Raw genomic sequence first — 14,793 nt, forward strand, 5'->3', positions numbered from 1 at the left:
CGGGGACTGGCCGAGGCGGCCCCCAGCGGAGAATGAGAGCTATACCGTTTCTGAAGCTCAATCGGGGCAGGAGTGGCGATGGCATGTCGGCCGGCGAGTACCGAGAAGACGGGAGCGGATGCAGCCCGACAGCGGATGGACGACCTCGCCAACGGCACTAGCAATTGGGTCGAGAATCTCGAAGCCATGATGATAGCTTTAGAATCCGAGTATGTACAAAAGACGAAGCAAGAAGGTCGTCCAGAAAGGAGATGAGGCAAGCGACTAACACTAGTCGCCCCTGAAGAGGCAAATGCAAATCTTAAGCAAAGCTGGAGGCAAACACCAAGAAGCCGAAAACAGCAAACACAACAGGTACGCAAAAGCACCGATGGATGTGGAAATACCGAGTGGGCAGAAAAAAAGGGCCAATGTCGTCACTACCCGGAAGTCAAATAAGAAAGAAAGAAAAAAATGTTCCTTCGGATTCTGGATCGTTGTCATGAAAGGGAACTTATTCAGTAATACCCCACATAAACCCTGACACAAATGGTTGACACAAGAAGAACACACAAGAGTCAGTTTCATAAAAAGTTGTTCAACTGTAAAGCGAAAATCAAGACCTCTTTCACATAACTTTGTAGAAAAAAAACTTTCCCGTCTTATATAACCACCGCCCTGGTATAGATGATGCCGCGTAGTCCGGATCATCAGAAGAACATAGTTAATAATTTAGTGTCAATCCCCCAACATTTCGGCATTATTCACGCTTTCCCCGATTCAGTCGAATTTATGCCCGCCCTAAGGCGTAGTGGCTACGCTGTTATGCGCTGTCATTGGCCATGTTACTTTTTACACATGCAGTAAGTTTGTGGCGCGGGGGAAGGGAGAGAGGACAAGGAATGGAATAATTCCACTGCATTCTTTTTTTTTTCTTGTTTCTGTTATTCCGGACCGAGGACCTGGATCGTTGGGCCGAGGTTTGGCGAGTCAGTTGGTTGTTGTTGTTGTTCTTCTTTCTACGGAGTATTTTGTGTCACTGATGTTAGTCTCAACTTTCATTTGTAAGAGGTGTAATGTGCATTCATGTAGTAGTCACAGTTGTTTCGTAGATAGATAAAGTAGGTTCCATTTTGTTTTGATAGCGACAGCCATAGTTAGCTATACCTATTAGCTACATGGTTCACGACGTTACTGAGCCTAGTCTAGGTTCAGACCATCAACTGAACCCATATTAACTCAGCTAGTGAGACAAAAAGGACAAGAAGGAAACAAAAAGGTAGAGAAGAAGAGAAAATAACCACCAAGCTCGTAAGCAGCAAACAAAATCAACACCAGTCCAGACATGTGCCGCATGTCTTTTGTATGCAAAACCACCCCGGTTCGATTTGAACAACATCCATCCGCCTATGAAGGTATGGTAAGAACAAAGAAGGCAAAATGCAAAAAAGATACTATATAGGAAAGAGAAAAGAAAGAAAAGAAAGTAATGTATGCAGTTCTGGACACCATTGAAGTATAAGCTTGTCCTCAAAATGCGCGGTGTGTATGCATGAATGCATGCATGTACGTATGTGTATGTCCTGGATGTTGATGAATCCCATGTGTCACCTGCCTTCATTTCATTGCGCGTTGATCCCTTTCTTTGCTTTTTCTCCCCTTTCCCTTCTTCGTTATTCTCATTCTTTTCTTTTTTTTTTTTATCGATGTGGGGTTCCAAGATCTCTTCAAAAATTCGTCGCTGGCCAGGCCGTTAGATGCTTTTCATTCATCAAGTCAACAGTATGCAGGGATATGGCATGAATCCAAGGACGCCGGTTGTGCACCAATTACAGGGGAGGGAAACGAATTGTAAATAATGGTGGTAGGAAATAAGGAGAACGGGAAGGATGGTGCAATAGGAATGCAGTATTAATGGCATCATCAGTCGAGTTGTACGTTCGCTTGGACAGTTATTGTAAGACGGGTGTATATGCCAGTGTCATGGAAGGATAAGCTGAAGATCTTTCACATATTAACACTGCTGAGCGGCCAGCGAATCATGTCCGCAGGCGACACTGCAGCTAGTTCAGTCCGGGGAAATAGACAAGCCGTCACGGACTTCACATCCTTCCCTTGCATTCTCAAAGCACGGCCTGATTATAATCCCGAGTCTCCTTCCGCCACAGACTTCATTGGCCTCTCCAGCTGATACAGTAAGGCGTCGAGCTCGGCCCAGTTTGCTCGGTTCGTGGCAAAGCGGCGGTGTTTCCGAGTAACAATGTGCTGCTAAAGATTAGCATTTTCCTTTCTGAATTTTGGGCTCCCAGACTAACCTCTTCAAAGTCGTCGAATTTATCCCTGCAGTTCTCACAGTAGCCTGGCTTAGGGTCTCTCCGTCTCTCTTTCTTCTTCGGTATTATTATCGTGGTTTTCCGATCACCGGCCCGCCGCTTGGGAGCGCCGCTGTTCTCCAATTGTATCGATTCCTCCTCCGGGACGTTTACAAGCTTCTTGGGCGGTTGCATATTGCCGACGCTGTTTTCCAGTGGTTTCGTCTTCAACGGCGCAGCTCCATCTACGGCGTGGTGCGATGGAGGCATAGTGCCCGTCGTCAGCCCCCCGTTTCCTTTCTCGAGCACCTTTCTCTTGAGTTCATGAACTTCCTTGCTCAGACCAGCCTTGGCACCGGGTGCGGCAGCAGTCGATGAAACCATTTGTGAACGAATGGCGGAGGTAATGTTCGAGGGCTGCACACCTGATGCGGCAGGTTCGCGGCCATGGAAAAATGGCCCCTTCCGTTGAGGAGGCGGAGGCACAAAGCTCTCGGAGCTTTTCCTGGGCGACAGCTGTTTCGTCGACTGGGTGTCCTGAGGTTCAGGCTGGGGCTCAAGCGGTGCCTCTTCTGTTTGGCCCAATTCGGGAGTCCCGTCTTCGTGCTTGGTACCCTTTCTATGATTTTCTGGTGCATTTAGTTTTGTGTCTGGGACGTCTTGTACAGGAGCAGCATTAGCAACAGCTCTCTCATCTCTCTCCTGTCTCTCCGTCCGCTCTTTTATACGGGCACGTTGACGGTCGATGTCCTTCTGTGTAGGCGGGTCCTCAATAAACGGACACTTTCCTAGCCGTGCACTTCGGAATTGCGGCCATATACCATCCTGCCGCCGTGCAACCTTCGGGTATTCTCGCACCATTACAGGGCGCGTCTTCTCGTCCATGTCATGGACATATATGAAAGGACCCTTGAACATGACCAATTCCTTCAGCACCGAGAGAGGATTGCGATCTGACGGGCCGTTCAGCTCGTTCTGAAGCACCTGCGAAAGATCGTTTTCACCCCGAGCCCTGGCATGACCACCGGCAACATTGCTGTTCCGCGTCGCATGGCCATCATGACCTCCGACATCGCCGTCATTGATTGCCGTGATCATGCGCTGCAGTTTCTCAATCGCCCAGATCTTCATTCCCATTTGGCGGGCTCTGTGCAAAACATCCATGCCCTTCTGCTCCCGCCGTGCATCGTTTTTCAAGGTCATATGAAGGTGTGTATCGGCGCACTTCTCGAGCAGGGACGGGTTTACAGTCTGCAGCGAACCATCTGCCGCCGCCTGTTCCGCCGACTCCGCATTGTATTCAGGTGCATTCGTGGGACCGTTCTCCGGAGGAATAGGACGTGACGTGACGACATGGGTCACTAGACGCGAGAAGAATTTTTCTTCACGCTGTGACAAATTGAAATCAGTAAGTCACGAAGTCATATAAAAGTAACCTCCACAGTAGACAGTGGGGCATCATGAAACCCCCCGCACGTAGCTCCTTTAGGGGATCATGGTGTGCTGGAGATGTCGGGCCAGACGGAAACTTACCGCTCCCAATGCAAGCACCTGCCTAGAACTTTTGCTGCGAACATCTTCCGGGATGCTATCAAAGTAGAAAACAAATTGAGGAAACGCCTTGCGGTAATGCCTCTGCCACTGGCGGATGGAATCGAGGGTCTCCGCAGAAGGCCTCTCGTGCCTCGTGCCTTTCATTTGTGCCTGTCGTTCTTTATCTCTCACAGCGACCAGTTTCCTTTCGAATGCACTCGGCTGAGCATTATTCGTGCGCCGCAGGAACAACTTGGAGTCTGTGTTTTGGATTGCGGACGCCCTGGTCCGGGTTGGGGATCGAGCGTCCGCCTCCTGACCGTCCACTACCTGCTTCTTCGGAGGAGGCTGGCCGTAAGGGATATCAATCTGGTTACTCGTTGGACGTAGACGTTTGGCAGGCACGAGGCCTGACCTGTGAGGGGAATTGGTAGCATTCGGCACGTTGGCAAGTGGTCGGCGAGTCGACATATTAAGCGAAGACCGAGGCGAAGGTGGTACGAATACAGCTGCCATGTGGTAACAGAATCCAAGGCACTATTTGAGCGTGAGTTGCTGTGAGTTGGACACCAGCAAGTAAAAGGAGGGGCACTGGAGGCGAGCACGCGATGCGTTACACGTCTCGACGGGGGGTGATTACTCGGTTAGAAAAAGGCCATTGTCGACGCGATAGATGAGCAAATAAGGAGCGGCAGTGGGAGTTAGCGAGAGAAGCAGACAGCCATGCCCTGGAAGAAGGGAAAGCAGTACAGCAAAACCCGCGAGAGTGTGTGGGGAGGGAGGAAGACAACAGAGAAGGGACCAAGAGGAGACACAGACTGGTGGTGGTGGTGATGATGGAAAGAAGAGAGAGACCAAGCCAGGCTAGACTAGTAGAGGAACGACTAAGCGTGTCAGGGAAGGTCGGTGGAGCCCGGCGGGTTTGTTTTGGCTCCGGGATGTGCGCCGGACAACCACCGCCCGGCGCGCAGCATGAACCATTCTTTCATTCCTCTCTGGGGCTTGCTGGGTTAGACTATGTTGTTCAGAAACAATCTGCAGGCATCCCTTTACTCCAAGTGAGGGAGCTCGTGATTGAGGGAGTTTGCTAATACTGCCAATTGCAAGTAATAGCCCGTCTATTCCAACCTCCTCTCCCATATCCACGCCCCACGCGTCCAGGTGCGGTGTTTAGACTCTTAAGTGCTTACTGCTGACTGGTGACGTCTACGAGAGCCACACGAACCACCAAACCTAGCTGGTCTCTGTTTACTTCTTGCTCAACTCGGCCATTGTTTGCTACATCTCAATACTCAATTCACTATGCTACAATCTTATGCAAGGGTATCTATCTTTACACGATTTCGGCCCTCGTCCATATTAATCACGGAGGGCCTCAATATCATCGACCTAGAAAGCAAATTTGTCAGTCAGCCCAATTGTTCATCACCACAACCGCCCGAGGAACACGTCTTCGAGAGAGATCACTTACCTCTTTCACTGCCTCCGTGGTCAATACAATGGGACTGTCATCTCCAACACAAACACTGTCCTCAATCCGAATGCCAATGCCCCGGAAGTGTGCCGGCCAGCGCTCATCATCCGGAACGTAGATACCACTGTACCGATTTTTAGCATGGTCAACCTTACAAAAGGACATCAATACGTACGGTTCCACGGTGATACATTGGCCTGCCTTGAGATTATATCCTCGAGAATACCCGGAGCAGTCGTGGACGTCCAGGCCAATATAATGACCCAAGTGGTGAGGGAAGAGGGTACCCATAGCCTAATCATGGTCAGTACTCGACAGTTTGGATGATAACACTGGCAAACCTACGTTTCCGGAGACATCGAATCCTAACTGTATCAACTGGTCTCGCAGGCCGGTCTCTGCAACACTATGCAGCCGGTCCAAGCTGAGCCCAGCATCTTCCCGACACAGAGAGACACAGCTGCGATGCACGTTCAGCACAGCATTGTACAAGTCACGCTGAGGGTCGGTGAATTTGCCGTTGACCGGCCAAGTTCTCGTGATATCAGAGATGTAAGTGCCCGCCTCCTAGGGATCGTTTAGTCTCAGTAGCCGGCGGACGGACAGGATATACGTACACCACCTCCGTCAACAAGGACCATATCCCCATCCCTATAAAGTGTGAGTATTGTAATGGCAACGGCTCTTGCGACACATACCTCAAAACATCATCGTTTCTGGTGTAGTGGATGCTCAGAGCGTTCTACACGTGTTAGTCGCAGGAGTCTAATACCTTCCGCATAAGGTACTTACGGAGCCACCCGCGACAACTGGAACAAAGGCGCTGTTATCGCAGCCATTGCGCTTGAAGTTATACTCCAAGAAAGCAGTCAGGTCCTTTTCCTTGGTGAACGTCTGCCTCATGGACTCCGTAAACGCTCTTCCAGACGCCTGTCCGACTCGACGCAATTGCACGACTTCATCCTCACTCTTGAAAACTCTCATTTCGTTGAGAATGGAGCGCAAAGGCTTAACCTTGCGGTGATCGACAATCTTCTTGAGCTTTTCGGAAGCTCCCGTAGGTCCGTAGAGGTAGCGATGTAAGGATGACCGTCCCGGGTTGAAGGCTGGAATATCGGTGTAGATTTCTGTCGCATCCGCAAGGATCTTGGGAAGAAGGTCGCTAATGCGTTCGATGTCACCGGACTACCAGGCTAGTGTCAATAGCAATCGATGAAGGGTAACAGAGTAGCTTCTTACCTCGTCCGCATTGAAGACATCAATCGCGGCGCGGGTACCTGAGCGAGCACCGTCCCAAAGTTCGGCCTTCGCATCCTTCTCCCTGCAATAAAGGTGGAAGAGATGATTGTTCCCAGATCCGTCGTTCACTGCTCACAATAAGCGGTAATTCCCAATTGTAGTCCCGTGGTAAGATCTCACCGATGACAGCCAGCGCATTAGGCTCGTTAAACCCTATCCATCAAACCCATGTGAGCGACGTCTATTCCCTTCCCAGTAAACACAGACACCAAGTCTCACCCACCTGTCAAGTAAAAGAAGTTCGAGTCCTGTCGGTATTCGTTGAAGATGCCCGAAGCCCGATATGTGACCTCTGCAGCAGCTAGCACAGCAACGGCATGCTTGGGTAGTTTGTTCGCGAGACGTGATCGGCGCTGGGCATATTCAAGAGCCGTTATCCCCGGTGTCACTTGATGTTCGTTAATATCGTATGCAATAAGCCTCCTTGTATTCCGTGGGGACCGAAGTGATGTTACGCACGCTCTCCCGGCTCCAGTATATGGGGATGTGTCTCGTGTAGCGGCTGGCCGAATTTGAGCTCCGCGGCGGAGATCGAAGCGTAAGTACGGCGAAGAGCAGGCTGTTGGAGGACCGGCCGGCTAAGGTGCGAAAGGGAAATTCGAGGTGCCTGACGACGAAGGTAACGAGGCCATTGGCGAATGGCTGCTTTGCATGTCGACATATTCATAGCAGCACCATTGAAGGTGTTGGCAAGCTTTGTCGTTTTCGAGACTGGCTATCTGGCCCGCGTTTGGTTCGGAAAGTCGGCGGTGATTGCGAGAGCTCCGACTGTCCCTTGGTTTAGGCCGTCCACATGATGCCTGAGGCTATCAGCCTCGGTCGGCGGTCAGAACCAATCAACGCATAGGAGTTTGTGATAGTCTGGCGCACTCCGCTCGCCTGGATAGGCTGGAAGATGCGATTCCCTCCACCTGCATCTTATCTCGGTCTTGTACAGCGTACCACAACCATGAGATGTCGGAGGGATTTGGGCCATTGGAGTATGACTCTAAGGGTCAAATTATTTTGTAATCCAACGACTACTCGATGACTCAAGTTGCCCTTGAATCGCATAATCGAGATGCCAAGCTTGACTACAGTATCTATTTGAGTTGAAGCCTGTAAACTCCAAGGATCTGGAACTGTTCATTCCTTACTCAAGTGCCCATATCTTCTATCATAGGCAGTGATCCAAGTAGCCAGTCTTGACTGTATAGATTGTTCGACCCGTTCAACTCGCAGCATCAGAAACAATGGGAAGGACCTTGACATACCCAAAGCGGCCGTCAAACACGGTCAACCGCTACAAACATCGAGGTATACTTCAGCTCACTCGACCGCTTTGTGTCGAAGGACTCTACTAAAAGTTATCGCAGCAACATATGACCTGGGCGCCATTCATGGAATCATCAACTCCACCCAAGTTCTCCATATATCCTTCAGCCCGGATCCATCGGAGCCATTCCCTGCAATCTTGCCTATGATCGGACAGATGGGATCGTTCGACTACCCTTCAGCTAGCATCGACGAACCCCTTGACTGCTATCTGCATGGCTATGTCAGCTCCCGCATCATGAACCTGGCTCGAGATGCTGAAGGAGAAGGACTACCCATCTGCGTGGCTGCTAGCAAGGTCGACGGATTGATCTTGTCTCTGACACCGAACTCCCACAGCTACAACTATCGATCTGCGATCCTTCAGGGTTATGCTAAGTTAGTTACTGACGAAGCCGAGAAGCTCTACGCCATGGAGCTGATCACTAATTCGGTACTCTCGGACCGTTGGGCGAATACGCGCGTCCCACCAGACCGTGCTGAGATGTCTTCGACTGTCATTCTTAGGGTCAAGATCATAAGCGGCAGTGGTAAGATTCGAGATGGCGGCGTCTCGGATGAGAAGAAAGACACAGGCAGCGAAGAGGTCACGAATCGCGTTTGGACTGGTGTTGTCCCCGTCTGGGAGACGTTTGGTGAGCCTGTCCCTAGCCCTGGGAACAAGGTCTCTGAAGTACCAGGCTATGTGAAGTCATTTGTGGCGGCGAAGAACGAAGAGAATCGCGCTTATGCGGAGAAGGCCGTGGGGATTGAGCTTCCACAAGAGGAACAACATTGATAGTTGAAAGCGATAATGATGGGTGCTGTATTTATGACTTGTATCTGAAGTTTCTGCTTAGTATGATTACTGCTATCATTTATAGAAGATATTCCTCACTGTTTTGATGTGGGCAGAATATAAAAGCCCAGCTTACACCCTGCGGGGTATGTAACCGTTGCGCATAGCGTGTTATTGCACCCTCTGATCTGCACAACGCAGGGATAATGTAGATAAGCCGTTTTTTCCATTTCCCTTCACTAAGCAACGTAAGTTGCAACGAATATTTATTGAAATTATTGTTCGGTTCACTTGACGAAATGATTATACAAAGTATAAGGCGCGATTGAGGCGACCCCACGTCATCGGAACCATTAGCGTAAGGCCGACTCCGCAGAACTTCAACTTAGCTACATCTTCTCCAAATGACTGACTCGGTGCACATTTCCTTCCCTCCGAGGAGAGCAGATATAATATTTCGCACATGTGCACCAGATTATCCCCGTGATAACAAATGACCGTCCTTTCTCAAGTGTCCCCCACAGTCTAGAGCATCTCTCCGATTTCTAGCCCTCCGCCATGGTTCCTCCTGCGATCCCCGCAGCGGACCTCAGCTCATTCACCACCTACCTGAAAGGGTGCAGGCGAGTAATCGCCTTATTAGGTGCCGGTATCTCCGCATCCTCAGGGCTTCCCACCTTTCGAGGAGCCGGTGGACTATGGCGATCCTACGACGCGATGGACCTCGCAACGCCCGAGGCGTTCGATGCGAATCCAGACTTAGTATGGCAGTTCTACAGCTATCGGCGACACATGGCTTTAAAAGCACAGCCTAATCGCGCGCATTATGCTCTGGCTGAGCTTGCTCGAAAGAATAAGGATTTCATCACACTGACCCAAAATGTTGATGGTGGGTAGTCGTTCGGTCCTTACTTCGAAGTGGTACCGTACTAACTGGTTGCTTGATTTACTCAGGTCTTTCGCAACGGGCAAGACATCCGTCGCAGCAGCTTCACCTCCTTCATGGCTCCCTCTTCACAGTAAAATGCACGTCCTTCTATTGCAGCTATTCCCGCGAAGACTTTACCGACCCAATTGTGCCTGCTCTTGCTCTGCCAAAGAAGCTAGAACCATCTGCAACAGACAAAACGGGCGAAGAGGCTTCTCGATCTATTGCTAGTGCATTAGGGAACAATGAGGATGTGGAGGTTGATGTATCGGACGAGCGTGTCCCTCTTTCCGCAGTGCCTTATGAAGAGCTTCCGCACTGCCCAGAATGCAAAGACGGGCTGCTACGTCCTGGAGTGGTGTGGTTCGGGGAGAGTCTACCATTACATACGATAGACTATGTGGACGAATGGTTGAACAAAGGGAAGGTCGATTTGATACTGGTTGTAGGTACCAGTTCCAGGGTGTACCCTGCGGCAGGATATGTGGATAAGGCTCGCAGCAGAGGGGCTAGAGTTGCAGTGGTAAATATGGACCGCAATGATGTTGGCTCTTCCGGATTACAATCTGGGGACTGGTTCTTTGAGGGCGATGCGGGTACTATTGTTCCGGAAATTTTGAAGGGGGTGATCGGAGATATATAATCTAGCTTTGCTATTTATGCTACAACTGAACAAACAGCGAAAATCGGAGATAATTTTCCTAGTAGCTAAGGATATTCTCCACTGAGTACATCAGGCATCACAGCTATACTCTATTAGAATGCCACAGATAGCATTATAATTTTATTATATGGTGGACGAAGATCATCAGTCAATAGCTCATCCATGGCAGCGGGAAGGAATACAAACAGACCACCTTAGTCTGTATCTTTATTCACAACTTCCACCACACACAATCAAGATTAGGGGTCCAGATCCATACTTCTCGCACATAAGCTCTATATTTGAATATGATTTGTTGAGGTGGATTCGCAATCTCTGTGTGTACCTGAAGCTGCTGTGTGACCTGTCACCCCGCTGGTGGGCGGTGGTTGCTGGGGCAATCCGAACAAACGGAGCGATAGCGCTATCGATAAAATGTGGCATGCCAACGCTAAACAGAGCCGATCTCCGTCAACACGCCCAACTGCCCCTCCCACTACTCCGGATTTCGCCCTTCCTAGCCTCTTTTGCAATGTCATGACCTGATTCAAGTAAGTAGGCTCTTCCGTCTATCTATTCTTCCCTGAGGAGATGAACGTTGATAGCGAGAGTGTCATCTCTTACCCCGCGTGACATGATGTGCTGACATTCTGCTCGCCTACAAGCACAGAAAAGGATCTCACTCGCCATAACCACGATAGACTCGCTATATCTATGCAACCTAGAACTCGATCATAAAAAGTACCCTGCTGGAACCTCCAACTGTGCTGAGGGACACAACGAATAGCCACCACTACCACCACCAAACTTCAGAAGGAGGTTTTCTCAGAATAATACACCATGGCTAAAGAAAGCGACGCCCCCGCGGACCCCTTCACGCCTAGAAGGCCACAAGAGCAGCCCCATCGCCCTATGTCACATCATCCTGAGTTCGGAAAGCCATCACCTATTCGCCCAGTGCATCATCAGAGTCACCATTCTAGCAACCCCTTCAATATCCCCAAACCGAACCAGTCCCGTCCGGAGCATCACAGACACCAGCCTCGGCCGCAAAACCCTGCTCACAATGGTGCCCCGCAATACCGTCCTCCCACTACTCCAGGGCCTAATGCCTTCTCAACTCCCAGAAGAGAAGGCTTTGACCCGTTCAAGCCCGTTAGGCCGTCCGCGTACAACAACAACCGCTTCTCCCGCCCAGTCAACAGCGAAGCCGTCGAGATTCGGCGCCCTGAGAACTACACATTCAATACACCCCGTGCTCCCAAGACATTCTTCGCCTCGAAGCCCTCGGCCGTCAAGATGTCGAATGCGTCGAAGAATTTGAGGAACTTCGTCGATTTGACTGGCGAGGGCGGTTTTACACCGAGTGTGCGATCTCGGAATACTGGCTTTGGCTCCGTGGATGTCAACGGTTACGTAGACACGGCCAAGGCGAATGAGAATATTAAGGCTCTATTGGAGGGTGCTTTTGAGGACGAAGACGAGAAGCAACCCAAGTCGAAGAGCAAAAAGAAGAAAGACAAGAAGAACAAGAAGAAGAAGAACAAGGAAAAGAAGCAAGAAAAGTCCGAAAAGAAGTCCGAGAAGAAGTCCGAGGAGAAGAAGAAGCAGGACGCCGACATTGATGATCTTGCTGCCCAGTTGGGTACGGTGACTGTACAGGAAACTAACAAGACAGACGAGAGCACTGGTGAATCGGAGACCGAGTCCAACAAGTCTGTCAAGAAGACAGTCAAAGAAGTCGTGGAAGTCAAGGAGGTGGCGCCAGAGGAAGATGTCAGTGAAGCTGAATCGGAGAATGAGGAAGATGACGATGAAGAAGAGGAAGAGGAAGATGATGGGACAGTGGAAGGCTTGAAGGTCAAGTTACTTCCTCATCAGCGTGAGGGTGTCAACTGGATGTGCGACAAAGAGACTGGCCGGAAGAAGACCAAGGGAGTGCTTCCCAAGGGCGGAATATTAGCAGACGACATGGGTCTTGGCAAGACTGTTCAAGCTATTGCTCTGATGCTCTCCAACAGGAAGCCCGCAGATGGTCTCCGGCGCCCCTTGTCTGAAGACGAGGACGAGGATGCGAGCAGTGACGATGAAGATGAGAAAGAAAACCGCAAACTTCCAGCTGGACTGAGTAAGACGACTCTGGTTGTCGCTCCTCTGGCCCTGATCAAGCAGTGGGAGTCTGAGATCGCCGACAAAGTCGAACACTCGCACAGAATGCGGGTCCTCGTATACCACGGAAACGCACGCGCCAAGGGGACCGACAAGCTTGAGGACTATGATGTGGTTATCACCACGTATGGGACCTTGACTTCGGAACATGGCGGTAAGGACAAGAACAACAAGAAATCGCCCATCTTCTCCGTCTACTGGTACCGGATTATTCTGGACGAAGCGCACACGATCAAGAACCGAAACGCGAAAGCAACACAGGCTGCCTACTCTTTGGATGCAGAGTACCGCTGGTGTCTTTCCGGAACGCCAATGCAGAACAACCTTGACGAACTGCAGAGTTTGATAAAGTTCTTACGCATCAAGCCGTTCAATGACCTGGCGGCATGGAAAGAACAGATCATGAAGCCTATAGCAAACGGCCGTGGAGGTCTGGCCATCGAGCGTTTGCAGATTTATCTCAAGATCTTCATGAAGCGGCGCACGAAGGATGTTCTGAAGCAAAATGCGAACCTCAAGCCCGGCGAGGACGGGGAACAGAAAAAGTCTGGCTTCCACATCGTTAAGCGAGAGGTGATCAAGGTCGAAGCGGACTTTATGCCGGGCGAGATGAACTTCTATCAGCGCCTCGAGCAGCGGACGGAGAATAGTCTTGAGAAGATGATGGGTGGCGAGAAGGTCGACTATGCCGGCGCTTTGGTCCTGCTGTTGCGTCTTCGACAATCCTGCAACCACCCCGACCTTGTCAAGAGCGACCTTGCTAAGGATAAGGACGTTCTCCTGCAAAATGGATCCTCTAGTAGCCAGGCATCTGCCAAGAATGATGAGCTGGACAGCATGGCAGATCTCTTCGGAGCACTGAGTGTTGTGTCCAAGAAGTGCGACATCTGCCAAATGGACCTGAAGAAAGAGGAGGCGTCTGGTGGCAATAGCCGGTGTAAAGAATGCGAGGTCGCTTTGAATGCCGACCTGACTGATACTGGCAAGAAGAAGAAGAGCGATCGGAGGTCGATTGTTGATTTGACAGAGTCACCCTCGACCCGCCGCGGAGAGACGCAGGTCATCCGGTCTCGGAGGAACCGGAGAGTAGTGTTGGACAGCGATGATGAAGATGAGGACGACGGCGAGTGGCTTGTCCCGGAAGATCAGCGCGGAAAGTCGAGCCTTGGAACAGCTGGGGGCACCGATGATGAAGACGCGGAGGGCGGTGGTGAATGGATAAACTCGGACGATTCTGACAGTGATGATGATGAGCCCGAGTCTCCCTCTCGCAAGCCAACGAGCATAAAGCGCCGCAGCCTCGAAGCCGACTCTGACGATGATGACATCTACGCTGGAGACGATGACAATAAGATCCTGCCGTCGACAAAGATTCGGCACCTGATGAAGATCCTCAGGCGAGAGTCACCAGACCACAAGTTCATCGTCTTCTCAGTCTTCACCTCCATGCTCGACAAGATCGAGCCATTCCTGAAGCGCACGGGAATTGGATACGCACGATATGACGGAGGCATGCGGAACGATCATCGAGAGGCCAGTCTCAACAAGCTACGGAACAACAGTGGCACAAGGGTCCTCCTTTGCAGTTTACGGGCTGGTGCATTGGGACTGAACCTGACTGCAGCAAGTCGAGTGGTCATCCTCGAGCCTTTTTGGAATCCTGTAAGCTTGCCAAAATTCCTCGTGTAAGGTGTATGCTAACCTTTTTAGTTCGTTGAAGAGCAGGCTATCGACCGAGTCCATCGTCTGAATCAGACCGTGGACGTCAAGATCTATAAGATGATCATCAAGGGTACCGTGGAGGAACGTATTATCGACCTGCAAGATCGCAAGCGCGAGTTGGCCAACGTGACCATCGAAGGCAAGACGGCTGCGGCCAAGCTGACGATGAAGGATATGATGGCCCTGTTTGGCAAGGACGCTGAAGCACGTTACAACGGTGACCGCGATCTGGACCTCAACCAGACCACAAAACTGCTGAATTCCGGCGGTGACATCCAGACGGACATAACATACGTCAGTGAGAGCCAGAGATCTTCTGGCTCTCGCGATCGAAGCCGTCAGCAATCGAAACGGACTTCCCGGGACGAAAACTCGGTGTATGGTCGACGGTGGTAGCATGATTGGGATCAGTGGATGGGGCGTTATGATGGGGAGGGAAGGTATTGGCTTTTACAGGTCTAATTTCGGGTTACCTTTCTTGTTCAGGAATATCTCGGGAGTTTAGAATTGAGATTTACTACCTCATAAGCCCCTGACCGAACTATATGAAAAGCAATATGCAATAAGCTTGAACTAGGCTGTAGGCCACATACGCTTCAGACTCGCACAAAAGCCGACCAACACTTAACAAACAATGCTTGC

At 50.6% G+C, this 14,793-nt stretch overlaps 6 protein-coding genes across 6 annotated transcripts; 3 read left to right on the forward strand and 3 right to left on the reverse strand.

The window, feature by feature from the left end:
- Nucleotides 1–1,160: 1,160 nt before the first annotated feature.
- Nucleotides 1,161–1,875, reverse strand: ASPBRDRAFT_255326 (uncharacterized protein). The gene has a single exon (XM_067622185.1). It carries the CDS (start codon nucleotides 1,598–1,600, stop codon nucleotides 1,223–1,225), a length of 378 nt encoding a protein of 125 aa, XP_067485269.1. The 5' UTR covers nucleotides 1,601–1,875; the 3' UTR covers nucleotides 1,161–1,222.
- Nucleotides 1,860–4,498, reverse strand: ASPBRDRAFT_255301 (protein serine/threonine kinase activating protein nimO). The gene is made up of 3 exons (XM_067622184.1): nucleotides 3,825–4,498; nucleotides 2,295–3,680; nucleotides 1,860–2,244 (listed from the first exon to the last, which is right to left on the reverse strand). The coding sequence occupies exons 1-3, from the start codon at nucleotides 4,338–4,340 to the stop codon at nucleotides 2,119–2,121; spliced, it is 2,028 nt and encodes a 675-aa protein (XP_067485270.1). The 5' UTR covers nucleotides 4,341–4,498; the 3' UTR covers nucleotides 1,860–2,118.
- A 702-nt stretch (nucleotides 4,499–5,200) lies between these two features.
- Nucleotides 5,201–7,338, reverse strand: ASPBRDRAFT_202882 (aminopeptidase P family protein). Its single transcript, XM_067621651.1, has 10 exons — nucleotides 7,057–7,338; nucleotides 6,821–6,985; nucleotides 6,718–6,750; nucleotides 6,538–6,665; nucleotides 6,091–6,483; nucleotides 5,997–6,040; nucleotides 5,916–5,949; nucleotides 5,644–5,865; nucleotides 5,474–5,592; nucleotides 5,201–5,422 (listed from the first exon to the last, which is right to left on the reverse strand). The coding sequence occupies exons 1-10, from the start codon at nucleotides 7,262–7,264 to the stop codon at nucleotides 5,230–5,232; spliced, it is 1,539 nt and encodes a 512-aa protein (XP_067485271.1). The 5' UTR covers nucleotides 7,265–7,338; the 3' UTR covers nucleotides 5,201–5,229.
- Nucleotides 7,339–7,567: 229 nt separating this feature from the next.
- Nucleotides 7,568–8,716, forward strand: ASPBRDRAFT_37253 (pyridoxamine 5'-phosphate oxidase family protein). Its single transcript, XM_067623684.1, has 2 exons — nucleotides 7,568–7,893; nucleotides 7,953–8,716. Exons 1-2 carry the CDS (start codon nucleotides 7,830–7,832, stop codon nucleotides 8,687–8,689), a joined length of 801 nt encoding a protein of 266 aa, XP_067485272.1. The 5' UTR covers nucleotides 7,568–7,829; the 3' UTR covers nucleotides 8,690–8,716.
- Nucleotides 8,717–8,907: 191 nt separating this feature from the next.
- Nucleotides 8,908–10,416, forward strand: ASPBRDRAFT_37254 (SIR2 family NAD-dependent protein deacylase). Its single transcript, XM_067623685.1, has 3 exons — nucleotides 8,908–9,047; nucleotides 9,137–9,578; nucleotides 9,644–10,416. The coding sequence occupies exons 2-3, from the start codon at nucleotides 9,248–9,250 to the stop codon at nucleotides 10,258–10,260; spliced, it is 948 nt and encodes a 315-aa protein (XP_067485273.1). The 5' UTR covers nucleotides 8,908–9,047; nucleotides 9,137–9,247; the 3' UTR covers nucleotides 10,261–10,416.
- A 684-nt stretch (nucleotides 10,417–11,100) lies between these two features.
- ASPBRDRAFT_111850 (putative SNF2 family helicase/ATPase) lies at nucleotides 11,101–14,547 on the forward strand (the record flags this gene model as incomplete). Its single annotated transcript, XM_067616599.1, has 2 exons — nucleotides 11,101–14,091; nucleotides 14,140–14,547. The coding sequence occupies 2 exons, from the start codon at nucleotides 11,101–11,103 to the stop codon at nucleotides 14,545–14,547; spliced, it is 3,399 nt and encodes a 1,132-aa protein (XP_067485274.1).
- Between the last annotated feature and the right edge of the window lie 246 nt (nucleotides 14,548–14,793).

This window comes from Aspergillus brasiliensis (assembly GCF_001889945.1).
Source record: "Aspergillus brasiliensis CBS 101740 unplaced genomic scaffold ASPBRscaffold_1, whole genome shotgun sequence".
NCBI classification, from domain to species: domain Eukaryota; kingdom Fungi; phylum Ascomycota; class Eurotiomycetes; order Eurotiales; family Aspergillaceae; genus Aspergillus; species Aspergillus brasiliensis.